At 49.4% G+C, this 19,389-nt stretch overlaps 6 protein-coding genes across 6 annotated transcripts; 2 read left to right on the forward strand and 4 right to left on the reverse strand.

Moving 5' to 3' along the window:
- Nucleotides 1-1,952: 1,952 nt before the first annotated feature.
- On the reverse strand, nucleotides 1,953-6,902 carry swr1 (putative SNF2 family helicase/ATPase (Swr1); the record flags this gene model as incomplete). The annotated part of the gene is made up of 1 exon (XM_057237245.1): nucleotides 1,953-6,902. The coding sequence occupies one exon, from the start codon at nucleotides 6,900-6,902 to the stop codon at nucleotides 1,953-1,955; it is 4,950 nt and encodes a 1,649-aa protein (XP_057101932.1).
- A 461-nt stretch (nucleotides 6,903-7,363) lies between these two features.
- Nucleotides 7,364-7,970, forward strand: N7529_001715 (uncharacterized protein; the record flags this gene model as incomplete). Its single annotated transcript, XM_057237246.1, has 3 exons — nucleotides 7,364-7,486; nucleotides 7,553-7,864; nucleotides 7,941-7,970. The coding sequence occupies 3 exons, from the start codon at nucleotides 7,364-7,366 to the stop codon at nucleotides 7,968-7,970; spliced, it is 465 nt and encodes a 154-aa protein (XP_057101933.1).
- An 831-nt stretch (nucleotides 7,971-8,801) lies between these two features.
- On the forward strand, nucleotides 8,802-12,895 carry N7529_001716 (C2 domain protein; the record flags this gene model as incomplete). The annotated part of the gene is made up of 2 exons (XM_057237247.1): nucleotides 8,802-11,369; nucleotides 11,420-12,895. 2 exons carry the CDS (start codon nucleotides 8,802-8,804, stop codon nucleotides 12,893-12,895), a joined length of 4,044 nt encoding a protein of 1,347 aa, XP_057101934.1.
- A 272-nt stretch (nucleotides 12,896-13,167) lies between these two features.
- N7529_001717 (YjgF/Yer057p/UK114 family) lies at nucleotides 13,168-13,856 on the reverse strand (the record flags this gene model as incomplete). The annotated part of the gene is made up of 4 exons (XM_057237248.1): nucleotides 13,168-13,314; nucleotides 13,386-13,559; nucleotides 13,664-13,677; nucleotides 13,811-13,856. 4 exons carry the CDS (start codon nucleotides 13,854-13,856, stop codon nucleotides 13,168-13,170), a joined length of 381 nt encoding a protein of 126 aa, XP_057101935.1.
- A 383-nt stretch (nucleotides 13,857-14,239) lies between these two features.
- On the reverse strand, nucleotides 14,240-16,131 carry N7529_001718 (uncharacterized protein; the record flags this gene model as incomplete). Its single annotated transcript, XM_057237249.1, has 2 exons — nucleotides 14,240-15,781; nucleotides 15,976-16,131. 2 exons carry the CDS (start codon nucleotides 16,129-16,131, stop codon nucleotides 14,240-14,242), a joined length of 1,698 nt encoding a protein of 565 aa, XP_057101936.1.
- A 394-nt stretch (nucleotides 16,132-16,525) lies between these two features.
- N7529_001719 (cytochrome P450) lies at nucleotides 16,526-18,285 on the reverse strand (the record flags this gene model as incomplete). Its single annotated transcript, XM_057237250.1, has 4 exons — nucleotides 16,526-16,654; nucleotides 16,715-17,713; nucleotides 17,796-17,992; nucleotides 18,081-18,285. 4 exons carry the CDS (start codon nucleotides 18,283-18,285, stop codon nucleotides 16,526-16,528), a joined length of 1,530 nt encoding a protein of 509 aa, XP_057101937.1.
- Nucleotides 18,286-19,389: the final 1,104 nt, after the last annotated feature.

Below are 19,389 nucleotides of genomic sequence, written 5' to 3' on the forward strand. Positions count from 1 at the left end.
ATCTTATTAACATGTATACAGCCGCCACAAAGAAACAGCTATGATTTGGAATGGACAAGGTCTCTACTCCGTACTGAGGTCTTTCATGAGTCAGTTCTGGCCCATGCTCGAAGAAAATATGGAGTCGTTATTCTCCATATCAACTTGACCATCATTTATATTTTTATTTGCTTTTCTTCCACTCATTTGGCATATCTCCGACCCTGACGATTTTCAAAGTTTACTTTATTAAAAGAATTCGAAAAACCTGGTCAATCAGCGATCCCGGCGGCTCGACCCGGAAAACAGAGCATCATCATGTCCAGTCTACGGAGTAAAGGCTAGAGAGATCTCCGGATCACCATGGCTCTACTGCAACTCATGGAGATTGGCCGAAAACAAAGCTTAATAGCCCGGGCATTTCACCAAATTGGGTATACATTCTGCAACAAGCCCAACAAGAGCTAAATACCGAACTATTCCAAGTCGAGTGGCACAATTGGAGATCAGTGGAGAACTGTGACTCCAACAACCAAATCATCGCCCAGATCCGGCGATTGCTCGGTGACATTGGTGCATCCCCCTCATGTCTTCCCCATACACTACCAAGACGAACCACTCGTAGCGTCTGTTGCCTTTCCCTATCCGTCCTGGCGTGAGATCATGTGCGATTCTGTCGTATACTCGTCGTATCCTCAGTCGGAGCGCGCTCGGCGGTCTCCCGATCTCCACCTCGCGTGGCTCCAGGCTCACAGGCCAGTTAGTCTCCTGCTCGGAGCCAAGTTGCCGAGGTAGTGGGAATTGGGTTTTGGGGGAGATCGACCCGGGCCACGGGTCTCATTGGAGACATTTCCAGTGAAGAATAGGGGAAAGCCTCCCGAGAGGATCGACCGCCATCATGATTGTCCTCAACTTGATACATTGGACCTCCGTGGGTGCATATTTCTGACCGTTTCAATGTCAAAGTTAAGTTTATTGGGGGTTTTACCATGTATCTTCTTGTCCTTCGATTTGTTGAATTTCCTGTGGATTTCTTGAATTCGAGACATTCTATCTGTACCTCCATGTACACACTCTTGATAGATTCAAGTACATGCGAACCATGCTAACCATACTAATCCTAAGTACTACGGAGTACTAACTCTATACTAACCAACAGAGGGATCGGTACTATCAATCGGCATCTAAATTAAAATCGTCACGTTGCACCAGATACGAGTTCCACCTCTCTGCACTCCACATTAATCTATTCTCAGAGCCTAGTGTTTCCGAATTCTCAACAATAACAGGTACAACGTAAAAATAATGTCAAAACACCTGCAGTTCTCGCCATGGAAAAGACCGTGCCGTTAGCTGAAGATCAAGGGTCTATTTTCCGACTTGCTCGAAGATAACTAAGATCCACAGGAATGAGCAAAAGAGTATAATCTCCGAGGTTAAGTTTAAAGTACGAAACTATTGGATACTAAATATTGTATATTGCATACTGCATACTGCATTTGTCAATTGAATAACGGTGGACAGAATTAGGACTAGTTACTCCATAGTTGCCTAGGGTAGAACTAGAGTGAGCACCTTAACCATAATAGGTAATGGTACTCCAAAGCCGAGAAAGTATAAATATGGCCTTCGAGTGTTCGGATGTCGTTTCGGCTGTTTATTCCTTCTCCACAATGGCTCTTTGACCTCTTAATATACTGGAAATAGACTATAGGTTATAGGTTGGGGTCGGGAATTAGGGTTGACGTAGGGTTGGGGTAGACTCAAGAGAGAATTAGTTACTATACATTGTAGGAGATAGATTGTATGACACAGAAACAGAAAAGAACAGAACAGAACACAGTAAGAATAAAACGGCTTAATTCGAACATTATACTAATACATTGTACCCTGAAACTCTCGGAATCAAGGGGTATATTTGGAAACTGAAGGATTGGAGAATGATGAAACGGTTGTGGAGTCACCTCGTGATCTCAACGCCTCCTCTTAAGATGATGCTCCTTACCCTTTTTGGATTTCTTCTTGCTTTTATCTGGGGGTAGAACCAGGGGCTCATCCTTCATGTTCCACTCCATGAATCGCAACAAATAGTCATCGATGTGACCAGGCTCGTCCACGTGTTCTGGAATTGCCGAACTGCCCCCTGGAGTTTCGGCCGGTGCAGGGGTCTCACGGGAGGCGCTATGTTCTTCGAAGTCGCCATCGTCAGCATGCTCTTGTTCCTTCTGTGCGTTTTTCGCTGCATCCAGATCCTCTTTGTCCTCGGCTGCCTCGAACACACGGGTACCGCCTCCGACCCGATTGCCGAGGACACGGTCCATGGCCGCACTCGCCTCGTCTTGGCCATCACGCTCGTCGCTTTCCGCGATGGCTTCGGTGTCCAATTTGGTAAAGTAGTCCGTGGTGAATTCACCTTCTTGGATGATGACGTCGTCAAGCATGCGCTTTTGATTGGCCTTGCGGAGGATGTTGGATTCAATGGTATACTCCGAGACGAAACGGTAGATGTGCACGTCGCGGGTCTGGCCGATACGATGGCAACGGTCTTGACATTGTTTGTCCATAGCCGGGTTCCAGTCCAAATCGTAGAAGATGACGGTGTCAGCGCCCGTAAGATTGATTCCCAGACCACCGGATCGACTCGATAAGATGAACGCCAGGATACGGGGATCGCTGTTGAATCGCTCTGTGAGCATCTGGCGCGCCTCGACCTTTGTAGTACCGTCAAGGCGGAGATAGCGGTGGCCGTGGATATTGAGGAACTGTTCCAGGATATCCAGCATCTTGGTCATCTGAGTGAAAATCAAGGCTCGATGACCACCGGCTTTGAGGTCACGCAGGAGTTTGTCCAGGCGCTGGAGTTTGCCGCAGTCGTATTGAAGTAGTCTCTTATCTGGGAACGCGATCGAGAGACGCATCCGCGCTTCGTGGAAGGGGTCGTATGGTTGGTCTCGGCGAGTATTCGTCAAGAGCCTGGTTTCAACAGGAGTCAAGGCGGCTTCATTCATGCCCGCAGCAACAGCAGCAGGTGTGACGCAGGCGAATCGCTGAACATAGCCGTCCATTTCAAGGCCACGTTCGTCGATGGTCAAAATCATTGAGGCGAGGACCGAGGAGCGGCTGGACAACCAGTCAGCCATTGAGCGCTTCCGCAAGGGTGCGTTGGATAGCGCGTGTTCCTTGGTCCCTGCTCTGATGAACTCGATCAAACTGCTTCCGTATACCGGTCGGCGCCCGTGGCGCTTGGATTCAAAGTAGAGACAACGCTCTAACTCTGCCATGCGTCTTTTCCGGCAAGCATTCTCCAAGGATTCCATGATGGTTGTCATATTTGATCCATCAAAGTCCATGTCCCAGTTAGTGCGGTTGTACTGGCGTTCTCGGAGTTTCTTGAACGGTCCAATGGCCATGAGTCTGATACTGTCGTCGGCCAGCCGGCGTGAGATATCTTCTCGCGACACCGGTGCGAGATTGAGGAAATCCAAATCGATCTTGGTGAGAGGGTGTTCGAAGAGTAGTCTCCGTCGGACGAGAGATTCTTTGACATTGAAGTCCATGGGCACAGACCGAGGCATTGCAAAGGAGGTGGAGATAGGGCGGGTTTCGAAGAGATCAGGATGGTTGCACACTTTTCGAAGCTGCATGAGACAGTGAATAATGGAAAGAAAGTTTCCGGACGCGAGCGTCTCCTTGGTTTGAGCCATTGACATGAACCCATCGTAGAGATATCGCTGTCGCTTGGAAAGCCTACAATAGACCACATGTTCGTATTTTCCAGGCATTTGCTTTTCGACGTCGGCCTTGAGTCGACGAAGGAGATACGGACGAAGCACGGTATGAAGCTTGGTGATCACACCCTTGGCCTCTTCGTCCATGGTCTCTCTGCCATGCTCCAGGATTTGCTCAACGGGACGTCTGAACCATTCGGAGAAGTCCTTTAGATCAGCGAACCCTTCAACACCACCACTTTGACCGTCTGATGGCATCAAAAAGAACAGAAGAGACCACAGTTCAGTGAGGTTGTTTTGGAGAGGGGTACCTGTGAGCAGAAGTCGAGCACGGGACTTGAAGGTGAGGAGAGCTTGCCACCTCTGTGAGCGGAAATTCTTGATGTTGTGAGCTTCGTCGAGAATCATGTACTGCCAGTTCCTTCGCTTGAGAGACTGTTGATCCTGAAGCACCAGCTGATACGATGTGATCAACACGTTCCAGGCGTTATCATCCGTCCAGCCGCGGCGTTTCTGCTTGCGTTCTTCTTGGTTACCATAGTAAGTCATGATCTTGAAGCCCGGGCACCATTTCTTGAATTCCATTTCCCAGTTGAGTATGACACTGGTGGGAACGACTACCAGATGCGGGCCCCAGATACCATGATCCACGGCAAGATGAGCGAGGAGAGCGATTGTCTGAATCGTTTTACCTAATCCCATCTCATCCGCCAAGATGCCGTTGATGTGATTATTGTAGAGACCAGCAAGCCAATCCAATCCGTAGTGTTGATATTCACGCAGCGTGCCACGCAGAAGGTGTGGTACTCGCGTCTGGAGACCGAGTGCAGGCGAGTGGCTTATTTGCAATGCCTTATCGATGGCAGGCTCGAGTGAAGATACTGACTCGGGCTCGGATGGTTTGGTTGCGAAGGTTCCTGGTGAGGCCTCGCTAGAAAGTTCTCCAGTTGGTCGAGTTTCATGGACATGATCGATCTCCATGGCCTCGGGTTCATCAACATTGTGTTCGACAGCGGTAGGAGTAGCCTCTGCCAGCTCTAATTCGGTGGGCTCATCTTCCATTGGAGTATCAACAGCGGATGTTTCGGCAGTGGGAATTTCAACGATAGGCGTCTCTCCGCCAGTGGCAGGGGAGGCTTCAGAAGCATCAGCGGCCTGCAAAGGCGTGCCCTCTGCTGAAGTACCCTCACTGGCAGTTCGTCCAATTGGAACAAGAGAAACTTCATCCGGATCTTCGAAGTCAATGTCATCCTCGCCCTCTGATGTGGACTTGACCTCTGCATCGCCATGTTCGTGATCAATGCCTTCAGCTTCGTCACCCTGTTCACCATCCTTTGGCACGGATATATCCTTCTTGGAGAAGAAACCCATCAAGCCTCTGTCTTCGCCCTCGTCATCCGACCCATCCTCTTCTTCGCTTGACTCTTCCTCCTCTTCGTCACTATCGCCCATATCGTCGTCCATATCTGTGGATGCATCGCTATCGTCCATCAGAACAGAATCCACATCGTCCAGTTGATTATCATCGGGGGTAGCATGTGAATCGATATCATCAAGAGCAACTTCTGGGTCCATGGCTTCATCAGGGTTAGTTATGGCATCACTGCCAGAAACCACAGACATTCGGTCGGTATAATCTTCGGTCGGGAGGTTGGCATACTTCAGCCGGAGCTCTTCCTCAGTCAGTTTTGCATCGTCATCCACATTGGTCTCGTCGTCGGTCGCGGATTCAGAACCTGACATGTTGCTCTCGTCTTCTTCGTCTGAGCCCGATTCAGAGCCGGATTCAAGGTCATCATCGCTTGTCCCTTGCGCGTCGCTAGGAACTTCGCCGAGGATTTCGGCCCTGCGCTTCTCAAAAAGCATGGTAGACTTTGTGATAGCACGATCAAGAGCTTTCTGGTCTTCCACTTTCCGCTCCTCCTCCCAGCGAGCTAGACGGCTCCGATCGATGTCCGCACGGGTCAGGTCGAACATTTTCTGAAGATCTTTGGATAGCTGCTTGCGCTTCCCTCGCATTTCCTCCTGTTGTTCACGAAGAATATCCTCAGGATCCTTGTGACGTTTGCGATACGCGTCGGCGCACCATTGTGCGAATAGTTTGGCCGTTTGTCGGTGTCGCTTGTGTTCCTTATCGAGGAGCTTCTGGAAGTAGAGCGCGTGGGCTACTAAATGGTCTTGATGCGAGTATTGTGGAGGCGGTTCCTCTTGCTGGTCGGTGATATATGCAGAACAAACTTGAGAGCTCAGAGGTCCACCGGGCTCTGCGGCAGCCATGACCTCCTGCCGTTTGCGCGCTTCCGCAATAGCATCATCTTGCGACAGTATATTCGTGCTATCATCTTGGTACACCCATTCCCTGAATGATGTATGTTTCTTTTGTGGTATGTGGCCGGGGTGTCGGATGGGAAGGACAGGTCTCGTGATTTTGAGGCGCAATCGAGGAACTTTGAGTGAGCCTTGTTCAGGTCCCTCGTCATCCAGGTTGGAATTTTTAGTGTCCGCATTGGCCTCTGGTGATACATTTGCAAGGGAATGGCGATCGCGGAGTGTGCGGGAACCGGTGCCGTTGGTGTTGGGGGATGGGCGAGGGAGGGTAGCGGAACTGCGAGATCGCGCGCGTGAATGACTTGGTTTAGATACTGGTGTCTGTAAGATGCGCTGGGACTTGCTGGCCCCAGTTCGGGATGGGGGCGCTCTGGGCGATCCATTCGCCGTAGACTTTCCACCTAACTTCCCATTGACATCGGCGCGTGACTGCGTCACCGATAGCGGCGAGGATGTGGCCGGCTTAGTTCCATCCCGAGCAGACTTGCCAAGGTTCTTGTTCTGAGCCCCTCGTGTGTGCCTTTTATCCGACGCGGGATGCAGTTCGATGGGAACCGCGTTTGTCCGCGAAGACCTGCGCTTGCCTTCTGAAAGGAATGATGTCGGCCCCTCAAAGCCAGCATTCTTCCAAGGTGGGGATGGTGGTCGAGGAGTTGATCGTTGCGATGAGGACTCTGTTAGTCTTCGCTTCTTGGATGGTGGCTCGTCAGGTTGGGCAGTTTCAACATCTTTCGGTTCGGCAGGGAGAGAATCGCGGGGAGAATCCGATGGTTCTGCGTCAACAGATCCGTTTAGGGGAATCGAATTTGGCGCCGGTGATACGTCTTCATCTTGGGATGATGGGCCGTTGGGGCTGCCGTTTTGCATGACTTGTAGCCGCAGACGACAGGGGCCGTCAATGGCAGGTGACCCCAGTTATCCCAATAATGGCGCAATGAAAATAAAAAAATTTAGCATCAGCGAATAGGGCAAATTGAATAGAGGCACCACCAGAAGTTTGGCATGCTTATCGGCGTTGTGTGGGGATGAGGACGGAAAAACAACGGAGATGATGAGAATACGTGGAGAGTGGTTTTTTCGTCCGGGCGAGCGCTTTGAGTCGCGACCCGCGCGTGGTTGCCTGATCCCGTGACTTTAAGCCTGAGGCCACCATTCAAACCTCGTTCATCATCATCGATATTCAAACCCCCTCTACCCAATTGGCTGTCTTGCTTTACTTTGACACTCTTTTGTACCTTGTCTTTCAGCACAATCGTGAGTCCACCCTCTAGCTCCACTATACCTCTAGTTTGTTACCCGCAGTATTTTTGACGTCCAATTCCTTTCAGATGCTGGCTCAGCGGATCTTGGCCCGGCGCCTGCCCCAGGTTGCCTCTCGAGCAATTGCTCCTCGTGCAGCTTTCTCCCAGATGCCAGCCCTCCGCGCTGCTGAGATTGATGATCCTCTACAGGTATAGCATCTATATGGCATATATGTCACATTTCCGCTTGACGACGGTATCTAATTCCCGACACAGAACAACAACTACCCCAACCCTCCCGCCGTGAAGCGAGCCCACAGAGATCCCCATGGAGGCTGGTGGGATGCGCAAGAGAAGCGCAACTTCGGCGAGCCTGTGCACGAGGATAACGAAATTCTCGGTGTGTTCAGTCCCGAGCAATACACCCATGTCTCGGCTGGCAAGGGTTTCTTCCACCTTGGATGCTTCGTTGTGGCTTTCCTCGGTCTGGTTGGCGTTGTCAGCCTTAACTACCCTGACAAGCCTAGTGTCCCCAAGACCTATGCCGACGGTTTGGAGAAGGAACTGGGAGGTCCCAATGCTTTGCCGGTATGTATTACTTCTATATAAGGGGAGCCTTTAATAAGTGCCCTTACACAAGAAATGAGCTGACCATCCGTTTTAGGCTCGTAAGTCCGGTGAGGATAAGTGGTGATTGACATCTGGTTTCTTTTTGTTGTTGTGTAAATACCAGTACGATTTTTTATCTTCGGCGTCCTTTGGCTGGTCGATTCACCGACAGCCCCGTGTTTCATCAAAGAAAAACCCGATTGCATGCTCGGAATGAATTTGGATTAAAAACTACCATTGTCTTTGTAGGTTTTGTTACATTTTCCAATGTGATGTGCCGCATCTTTACATACACGTGTGTATGTATGGAAAGTCAACTTCTTTGATGCATAGTAAAACCCTTCCACCTTCAAGGTTGAAATGGACAAAGGGCACCTTGTCACAGGTCTGTCTCGGTCTTTGGATATATTCTGTCAACGATATACTACATTCATGGGGTCAACAAATAGCTGCCCAACCCTTGCAGCTTTTGTCAATCGGACGATCACCTCGGTAGTGTGTTTATCTCCTATGAATACAGGGAGAAACAAGGATCAGATCTCCTTTAGACAAACAATATGAAATCCTCCTTTAAAAATACCAGTTGTAGAAGTAAATCGGGTAAATGGGATGTACATCTATCTACATACATAATTACAACACTACAGATGTACATATATAAATAACATTGTTTTGAATGGGCGCCTACGTCAGTTGGTTCGCTATCTTTTTTTGTTTCACCCTCCCCCCCCTCTCCCTTCCCTACAACAATTCGTCCCTCAAGCTTTGTGACAGGCTTTTTCTATTTACTTTGGATCGAAAGAATCATAATTTTTGAACAGGCATTCTATTTCCTCCGTTGTGGGTGGTGGTCTGCAACTCCCTTAATGGTCCCGCATTCCGCTATCTTTTGACACGATTTGAATTCAACACACCCATGTCGACGGCATCTACTCAGTCCCGAGGAGTAAACCGACGGATTAACAGTATTCAGAATGAAGGCCGCCATTCGCGCAACGCCTCCGCATCGCGGCGCCGTCCTCTGAGTGCCAACGTGGCATACAGCCATGCCCTCCGAGTCGCCTATCTTGCCTATCTCCTTAACCCTCGCTCTCGTCGCATCCAAAATGCCCCCGTCGCGCCGGCGCGACCAAAACGGTCATCTACCTCGATCCATGATTTGATGAGCGACTTCTCGTTAGTCAGGGACTCCAAAAGCACAAGGGTTCCCCATGGATTCGTCTCCGAGCTGGAGAAGCGGTTGACCGCCGTGTTGATGGGAAAGGAGAAGAGGAAGGAATATCAAGACCATCTGGTGGTGCGAACATTCGCTGTCTTCCTCAATGTGTTGAAAGAGGACTCTTTCCGCAAGCGCATGGAGAAAGACCGGCGAGCTGAAGACTTACTCCTGATTTTCTACTCCAATGCGATCAAAGAGCTAGGAAAGGGCAAGGAACATGACGATGATAGCTGGAAACTCATGGTGGATCGACACGTTGCACTATTTGTCCGACTCCTGGCACTTACACTGAAAGACCACGACTGGTCTAAGGACCGCCCCGAGTTGGCTAATCGATTAACGGTATTGGAAAACAAACTTCTCTTGCAAGATAAAGACCTTATGGAAACGAATGGACCTGCGTCTGCGACGGAATTCCCTGCTTCATTGAGCTATAAAGTTAAGGACATGCCCCTGGTGCAACATGTGGCCAAAGTATTTGGCATGACAAACTCCGAAGCGCAATCCGAGATCGATAAGCAAAAGTCCGTCTGGACCGAGCAGGCTGCTTTGAAGGATCTGAAAACATACCAAGCACACCTGAGTCTTCAGACCCACAAGACACTGTCAAGGGCCGACTTTGAGTCTGACGAGGGGTACGAGGCTTGGAAAAAGAGCGAGAGTCCTGACCTCTCCCAAATGATACTCGCCATCATACAATCAAATCCTGAGCTCGCCAAAAGCACCCCGGGATCTCTTCCTCAATTCAACCCGAATGAGAACCCCGACTTGTCGAGAACAATCTCCGGCCGGACTGATAGGACTTCTTATGCCAGTGACCAATCTGTTGACCTTAGTGGTCTTTCTCTAGGAGACTCGGATGAATCTGATACCTACACCTTCATACCGTCTGACCCCAGGTCTGTGTACCGATACATTCTGTCCCAAACCTTGAGCCATGATCTGCGAGACCGAGAAATTGAAGCTACACAGGCGACGTCTGATGTCCCTTCAACCATGCTGTTATCGAAACAGTCTTCTGAATTGCTAAATGAAATTTGTCTCCGCTGGCGGATTCCCACCTTCTCCCGGGTCGTGCTTTTCCTTGAGGTGGCACAGACTAAATTTGTTGACAATGAAATTGATCTTGATACTGTCGGCTCAGCATTTACTTTTGTGAAGGAAATGCCTCAAGGCGAGAACCGCAAGCGCAGTAGCTTTGTGGCATCTTCGGTGTTTGATCGACAACGATGGACTGTTCAAGATCTTCAAACAATGCAAATGCTTTTGTCCAAACTTCATGAAGCTTTGTTGCGAGAGCTGTACGAGGCCATGATGGATTGTTTTGAGGCCAAGCCACGGCCCCTTGGACCAGTCATGTACATTCTCGAATCCCACGTTCGGGCAGATCCAAACTATATCGAAGACCCCGAGGACGTCGATCGATTCAGCACATATGTGCAAGAAGGACTCGCTCAAAAAGCGACAACCAAGTATCAAACACTTCTTGGCCAGTTAATCCCAGTTGACTCGGAGTCTTGGGAGGCCGATCATGTCATTCAGCTCGGAGATGCGATCTCAAAGCTTGCACTGAAAATCCAGAAACGATACCGGAATAATCCAGAAATTATGGGTGTAAACCCGTACACCACGTTGTGTTCCAATGTACTTCCCTTGTTTGCTGAGGATGCACATGAGATGGTGATAAGGATCCTAGAACAAGCCAAGGTTCGGGGCGAGGAGATTCCTATTGAAGATGGCTTCGATCTATATAAGAAGCTTGCTACTGTCAGACGTTTGTTCCATAATACCCACGAAGATGCTCAATTCCCGTTCCACGTGGAGAGTTTACTCCAAGAATTCGTCTGGCGTTGGCTTCGTCTGACTGACCGCAAGGTCATGGAATGGGTCAGCCAAGCTACTAGACAGGATGCGTTCTCCGTTCGTGCCGACGACGTGGACCTTGCACCTGAAGATGATCGACACAGTGTGTCGGTGATTGATATATTCCGATCCTTCAACCAGGTAGTTGAAAACCTGGCGGGACTTGAATGGGACGACGATTTCCAGTACGCGAAATTCATGACGCACCTCTCTAACTCAATCGGTAAAGGAGTGGCGACATACTGTGACTCTTTGGAGAAGATGTTTGCCCGAGAGATGGATCGTCTCACTCCCGAACAAGAGGCGGCATTGAATCAAACCACGCAGGAAAAATGGATGCAATTCGCCAAGGATACCTGGACGAATAAGGACAAGATCGAGCCCTTCCAGTTCTCATCCGAAGTATGTATGACCGTTCCACCTGTCAATGACCACATCTAATATTTCTGCAGTCCTTGGTGAAATTGAACAATATCGAGTACGCCCTCGTCCAACTTGACAAGCTTGAGAACGACATCAATGTCGACGGGTGCGCCGAGGTTATAGCGAGAAACACTCCCCCGCAGCTCAAGAAAGTCCGCAAGTCTACTACTTATGTTTTCACAATCAAGATCGTCGAGGCAGAAGACTTGAAAGCATGCGACATTGGTGGTGGCAGCGATCCGTACGTTGTTTTAACGGACGAATATCAAAAGCGTATTGCCAAAACCCGCACTATTTACAATAATCTTAATCCTCGGTGGGAAGATGCAGTGGATCTCACAACCCAAGGTCCTTTGAATATCATCGCTACTATCTGGGATTGGGATGCAGTGGGCGATCATGACTACGTTGGCCGTACGTCGATTAAATTGGATCCAGTTCACTTCAGCGATTTCTTGCCTAGGGAATATTGGCTAGACCTGGATACCCAAGGCCGGCTTTTGCTCCGAGTTAGCATGGAAGGCGAGCGGGATGACATCCAGTTCTACTTCGGTAAGGCTTTCCGTACACTCAAGCGAACCGAGAGGGACATGACTCGCAAGATCACAGAGAAACTTTCAGCATACATCAATCATTGTTTGTCTCGTCGAACATTGAAATCTCTGCTCTCTCGGGGCATCAGTATGTCCACCGTGTCGAGTTTCTTGAATCGCAACCGAGCCCCGGCAGCTCCCTCTGGTCCCACCTCGGCCGATGTCGAGAATGCACTCACACCTCTGTTCAACTACTTCAACGACAACTTTGCCATCATGAACAAGACACTCACCCCAGAAGCCATGAAGATGGTGATGGCTCGTCTATGGAAGGAAGTTCTCGCTACCATCGAGAGCCTGCTCGTCCCACCCCTGTCCGACAAGCCCTCCCACCAAAAGCCTCTCACCATCCAAGAAGTGGACATCGTATCACGCTGGCTCGTGCTACTCCTCAACTTCTTCCACGCGGTTGACGACGAAACCGGCGAAGCCAACGGCGTTCCAATCGACATCCTGAAATCACCTAAATACCATGAAATCCAGTCTCTGAATTTCTTCTACTTCGAACCAACAGAGAACCTCATCCGTACCTCAGAGCGCATGGCCTCCGCAACCGTCAACCGCCAACAAGCAGCCCGCAACCGCACTTCCGCGCCCACCCTCGGCGCCACAGGTCCCGGCAGTCTCGGTCTTCCTGCTGCTCGTCGCGCCAAGAGTATCATGCTCTCCCGCAACTTGGGCACCATGAAAAAAGCCAAGGAAGAAAAGCGACGAGAAGCACAGGCCGATCCGAACGATGATATGATCTTGCGCATTCTCCGTATGCGTCCTGAAGCGGCTGGTTACCTGCGCGATCGCAGCAGACAGAAGGAAAGACTTGCTGCGGCCGCTGCGGCCGATGCTATTGTGAAACAGAGTTTGATGGCCGGTGCAGGAAGCCGCATGAGCGGTATGATCCCTCGTGTCCGGTGAACCGATATAACTGTCTAAGCCATTGTGACTTTTTTTCATTTCTATACAACCATTGATGTTTTCGTTCTATCTTGCATTTTGTCTCACGCGTGAACTTGACCTTATGATTCCCAATTTGGCATCTATTTGTATTGCATGCGGAACTGGAAATACTCTTAATCAAGGACGAAACCCACTTGTACGTAACATGAACTCGTATGGATTTTATTTTTTATTTATTCTGTATACTTCCTGATTTGTAGATTTGATTGTGTATATCATCACAATCAAATTTACTCAAGAGCAATACACTCAATCTCAACAGGCACACCCTTAGGCAGCTGGTGAACAGCAACACAGCTACGAGCAGGCTTGTGAACGAAGAACTTCTCGTAGGTGGCGTTCATTTCAGCGAAGTTGGCCATATCAGTGAGGAAGACCTAGAATCAACATTAGCCATTCAGTTCTCTAGATCTCAAATCATCGTGATCTTTCGCAGGTCACGACTTACGTTAACCTTGACGATCTTCGACACGCTGGAGCCAGCGGCGGTCAGAATAGCCTCAATGTTGTTGCAGCAGATCTGGGTCTTCTCGCCGATGGTGCCCTCGATCAGGGTGGCGGAGGCATCAGCGGGGATCTGGCCGGAGACGAAGATCTGACCATTGGCACGGATGGCCTGGGACTGTGGATTGTTAGTCTTCCTTTACATGTATGTGTTTCGTGTATTTGGGTGCGGGGCATCTCTGGGAGATGAGGTGGGGACCCTGGAGGGGGCGAGGGACGTACGTAAGGGCCGGCAGCTATTAGAGCAAGAGGTTAGCAATGATCTATGATATGTAATGGTTGATTGTGATTGAGATTGAGAAGGTAGTGTTTGGAAAGGGAATTGGGTGGAAATTGAGTAGTGTATAGGTAGACAATAGCTGGACTTACGAGGGCAAGCATCCTTAGCGGAGATGATGGACATGTTGGCAGACATTATGGGGAATTGAGGTCTAAGAAGAGGACGGGTAGGAATAGCAAGAGTTCGAGAAAGAGACAAGAGACGAGAAGTAGTTCGCAACATCGGGGAAGAAGAAGAAGATATAAGGGTCGCGATAATGAAGTGCCCCGCTCTGCAAGTTTCCCTCGGAGAGCGTCGATGCTCCCCGATGAAGTAGTAATTTTACTTTATGACAACAGACCTACAGTACCTACTCCGTACATATGTAGCTAATGATGTTGATAGTACTCGTGTATTTGTATTTATTCAAAACTTTGTTGATGGTAGTATTAATTGCTTATCCAATTGTGCTAAATTTCAAGTCGTGTCGTCGTAATCATTAAGCGCCTTCCAGGAACATATTATTATACAAAGATTCCTCAAGAACCTGTATTCCCCATGTTCAGGTTTCCCAAATTCCCGATCTGCTGCATCAAGCTGGCTACTTGCTCGGGGGAGTATCCGAAGAATACAGGTCCATTGAAGGTGACGGTGGAAGGATTAGAGAATGTCGAAGAGACACCGGGTTTGGTGTTTGGATCCTCGCTCCCAGCAGTCGGGGCAATTGGAGCATCCTTGGCAGTTTGATCCCGAGACCCCTCTTTAGGCCAATCACTTGGAATTTCGGACTCTGGCTTCGGAGCTGCCTTTTTGTCATGACCGAACGGACAACCGGGTTTCTCTGGTGTGGTCTCTGGTGTGATCTTCGGCGCAGCCTTTTCCTCCTTGGGCCAATCCTTCGGCCAGTTCCCGCTCCATTGTGTTGTGGGCTCGGGCTTGAGAGCTTGTGCCTTTGGTTTATCGTGGCCGAAAGGACAACCGCCGGTGGGTTTTGCGGGAGCGGCATTGGGTTTCGGTTTGTCGGTTGGATGGTCAGGGGATATGGGACCAGACGCCGATCTGGAGAACGGGGCTGATGCGGGAGGTAGGTCTGTGACAGGGACTGAGATGCCCCAAGGCCGGCTCGGGGATTCGCCCACGCGGACCTCGCGAAGGGGACGGTCAAAGTGACTCTGGCGGTTATCGTCTTCGTTCAGAATGTCATCCTTGTTCTCAACGATAGGCGTGGTCGGGTCGACATTTTCAGCCCATTTCTCAACACCGACACGCTGGGTAGACACTGAGTTTGATGACTTGCCTTCACCATTTTGGCAGTCCGGTAGGAAGGCTTGGTGCTTGACACCCAGGCCGGCGATCATGCTAGTCAAGCCGCCGTATTTCGCGTCGAGGTGTCGCATATTTTGAGGATTCTTCTGGTAGCGATTGACGCAGATGGCATGACTCCGGGGGATCTCGTGTTTGTGTCGTTCGACGTATTCGGCGATTTCTTCCGGAGAGTGTTGATCCAGGAATCGTATCGGGCATCTCGAGACGGGGCATGCTCCTTTGGAGGATGGGGCGGATGGCGTGTGGCTGGAGCGTCGTTCGTCCAACTCGGCCTTGATGGGATCCAGATGTTCATGACCGCAGGCGTCTTCGATCTGGACCTTTGGGGCAGAGTTTTTCCCACTTGGGACCTCACTTCCATTTTGGCTTCGCATTTTATTCGGTTTGGAGAATGGACAATGTAGACTTCCCTGGGTGCCATTCGTAGTGAAGTCCTTCTCCAGCGTAACTGCTGGAACCGGTGCTTGCGCGAGGATGCACGAGGAGGATATTTGGGAAAGACCATCCTGAGAACGGAGTAAAGACTTACAGCCTTTCACCCCGTCCTTGATGGCCGAGAAAGTATTTTCGTCTACATTTTGATGTGCAACGAGGGTTTTGATTACATCCATGGAATTCAGCGGTTGTTCATCAATTTGAGGTTTGCTGTGTACGAGGCCCTGGCGATATTCCTCCTGCTGCGCGAGCAGTTGAGATTGAATTTCCAGTGCACGAGGTCTATCTTGGGGAGGCAAAGTTTCTATCACGTCTTTGTACTGCAAGATGTTTAGTTAGCAACGATCATCTTGTAAATTGCATATAAATCGCAAGGCAGTCAAAGGTCTCATTCAGATAATACATGTTAATCCGTCATTGCCACAATGTGGCTCCTGATCTAGAGCTTTTCGTCGTCATGCGAGACCCAGATGCGGAAGCAAACAAAAAAAAGAAAAACAAGGAATGTTCTTACCTCCTTGAAGACAGTATCCATGTGCTGAAACAGCTCATTTTGTCTGTGAGTCAGCCGGAACACGGTTAGTAGTAAGGCATCGAAGGCTTTGCCCACAGCCTCGAGCTGATCATTGTGCAGATCCGGCTGCATCTCGGCAATCGCGGCAGGTGACATAAAGTTATTACAAGATATCAGAAAACATTCATCTGAGGAAGAGGCCTACAGAGAGGCACAAACTTCATAAACTTGACAGGTTGAGAAAAGAAAAAACAGGTCGCTTTATACGGAACAGCGGATCATCGGAAAAAACGGAAAAACTGTGAAGCGAGGTGGCCTGTGCTGGATCATGTGAGAGACTAGTCTGTTTTGGGTTTATTGGGCCGAGAACGTGTTATGCATTACCTAGATCTACCTTTTTTATTATTGAACTATGTACCTATATGCAGGTACATGCATGTATTGTGGTAATATAGCAAGGGATTCTCGGAAGATATGATAATATGTGGGCACATCTTCTATGAGCGTAACTTTCAATTTGACACAACTGTTTCCTGTCTTTCCTGCTCACCTACGAAGAACAGGGCGTTCGATTCGTCACTTGCACCCACATGTTTGAGATCGCGAAAAGCCCAAGGTAGTTCTGCACATCCCAGGGATGCGTCGGGTTGATAAACGCCAAGTCGAAGTTGCGCAAGAGCTGTATGTGGTGAGAAACAAGACGATATTAGACATGCTATGTTTTTTTCCTCCTACTCACCTCAAATACCAACTTTCCAATCTCAATTTGAGCAACAACCTTGCCTAAACATTGGAATTTTCCGTGACCAAACATAAGGTCGCTGGTCCGAACCATTTCAGCCAGCATGGCACGATCCGATGTGAGCCAGCGCTCGGGTCGGAACGCGTCTGCATCCTTACCATAAACTTTCTCGCTCCGGTGCATACCATACGCCGAGTACCCGATACTGGCGCCACCTGGTAGGAATACGCTCTCACCGTCGACGACAAGAGTGTCGCCACCTGCCGGGACATCGCGCGAGAAGATGTTTGCAACGGGGGGACAGACCCGTAGACCTTCTCGGATTACAGCCTGAAGATACGGGAGCTGCTTAGCCTGCGCGGCAGTAATCAGGCCTTCGCCGGCACTTGAAACCTCGCCACGGCGCACGGCCTCGTCGATCTCGCGTTGCAGCTTGAGGTAGACGCGTGGATTCGTCAGGATGTGCAGAAGGATACCACGAATAGCAGCCGAGGTAGTGTCAGAGCCTGCAAGGATCTGTTCTAGGGCCTCGGTGCGCAGCTCATCATCATGCAAGCCATGACGTATGAAAGAGGCCAGCATATCGGATCGTTCGTCGGTGGAGCTCGCAGCGCGCTCGTCGACAAGATGGAAGCAGGCGTTCATCATCCTACCGAAGCCGTTGTTGTCTTTCGGGGAGGGTGCAATAAACCTACCGACAAACGGCGCCTGAGCGAGCCAGCTGAAGCCCAAGGCGAGAGCGGTATTGGCCATTTCAAGTCCCTCCTCGGTCGATTGGAGATAGTTTTCCACGTCATGGTCACTTTGTAGCATACCGAATGCCTTGCCGAGACCAACGCTGCTGATTACGTCGAGGGTAAAATACTGAACCTTCTTTGATAGGTCCATTGGTACGACTTGATCTGAGGAGACATATTTGGACCGGACGAGAGTCAGCAACTCTTGAACTCGCTCATCTATAGTACCCTCGAGGTTGGGATTCTCCCGCCCGGAATACTTTATGAAAGATCACTGGTTCAGACGTTGCCATGAATGAATGGAAAGGAAGTCGGAGAGAAAGAAAAAACGGCTGTCATACCCCTGGAGCCATCTGCTTCCTCCGTTGCTCGTGTTTTGCATTGTCCGTCTGACTAAAGACATTATCTTTCCGATACTCGATCCGCGTGGCGTTGTAGTACCAATCGGAGCGTTTATAGCCAGGCTTGTTGTTTACATGCATCCATACATCGGGGGAGGACGTAATGAGCACACCGGGAGCTACACGGGCGATAGGACCTAAGTCGAGCCGAGACCGTTAGCTGTAGCTACACCTTCGTAGAGGTTCAAGGCACAAAGCACTCTCAGTGCCTGCTAAGATGCGCACCATGTTTATTGTTGACTTCTGCATACCACTCGTGGCAATTTCCCCGAAGTATCGCTATGCTATGAGGCCAGTTTGAGATGCCAGTCCATGAAGGACCTCGAAATTTCCTCAATTTTGCATAAACTGTGGTTATCCTGAAGATATAGAGGGCCAGCAGACCACAGATGAGTGTCACACCCTGTCCGTATAAGGTATCTACGCCCATGGTGAAAGAAACAAGATTTGATCGATGAAGAACCAGATTAGAAGTTCCCAAGGCCCTCACTTCTCTGGATATTTTATCTTGGGGGAGTGCGGGGTGCTACGTAATATCTTACTTCCATAATACTATTGGACGTGAGACACGCATGGGGGAGTGGGGAGAGCCTGGTTGAGTTGCATATGTTGACAATTGGTATTGTTTGCCTGTCAGACTGACGCCCTAAAGTCCCTGGGAATTCCCAGGGCTAAGTGGAAGCAAAAAAAAAGAGCTCGTATTTGTTCAATACGCTGCAGTCCCGTCACATCCACGATGTTTTGAGGACACCAATCATCCCTATAACTATGTCACTTAATATGAGGTAGGATTTTGAGGAGGCTCACATTGCATATAATATTCCCTGTGTGACTTAAAGGGCGAAATGTAGGATTAAATCGAAGATTTATATTTTGTACAATCCCGAGAGAGATAAAATGATCCAATTAGTACCCCCCGTCCTTCGGTCCATTATTCCAGCCAATCAAAGCTGAATTGAAGAATGGTCAAGTCGAAGTAGAGAAGAAGTGTATGCGCAAGAGATGCCTCGAGGTCTAAGTTTGGCCCGGAGTTATTTTACATACGTATGTTCCCAGGTGGCCAATCCGTCCAAAATGGTACTTGAAAGATTCCGGAAAAGTGGCGAGATTCCAGTATCCCGCTTTCCGGCCAGAGTAGAATTTATGTGCGTCATTTTCGGCATTAGTTTCGTGGCGATCTTCAAGTCAAGTTACATGCTATCAGGTTCCAAGCAAGATTAAGAAATTTATTCTATATAGTATACAGCAGTACATTGTTCAGTACATACGACCATAGGGTGTGGAAAACAGGGCTTCCCGTCCGCTCAGCCGTACTTAAGCCACACGCCGGTGAGTTAGTAGTTGGGTGGGTGACCACCAGCGAATCCTCACTGTTGTATGTTTTTTTTCAAGTGAATTTACGTTTTGTTTGCTATCGTGAAAATATACACTATGTATAGAACTAACTAGCTGCGAAGGATCATCAGAACTCCGCAGTACGGCATACGAGCTTCGTTAATGGCCTAGCGGATGGCTTTACTTAGCGCAATATTCA

This window comes from Penicillium soppii (genome assembly GCF_028829465.1).
Source record: "Penicillium soppii strain IBT 18220 chromosome Unknown utg000002l, whole genome shotgun sequence".
Lineage (NCBI taxonomy): Eukaryota > Fungi > Ascomycota > Eurotiomycetes > Eurotiales > Aspergillaceae > Penicillium > Penicillium soppii.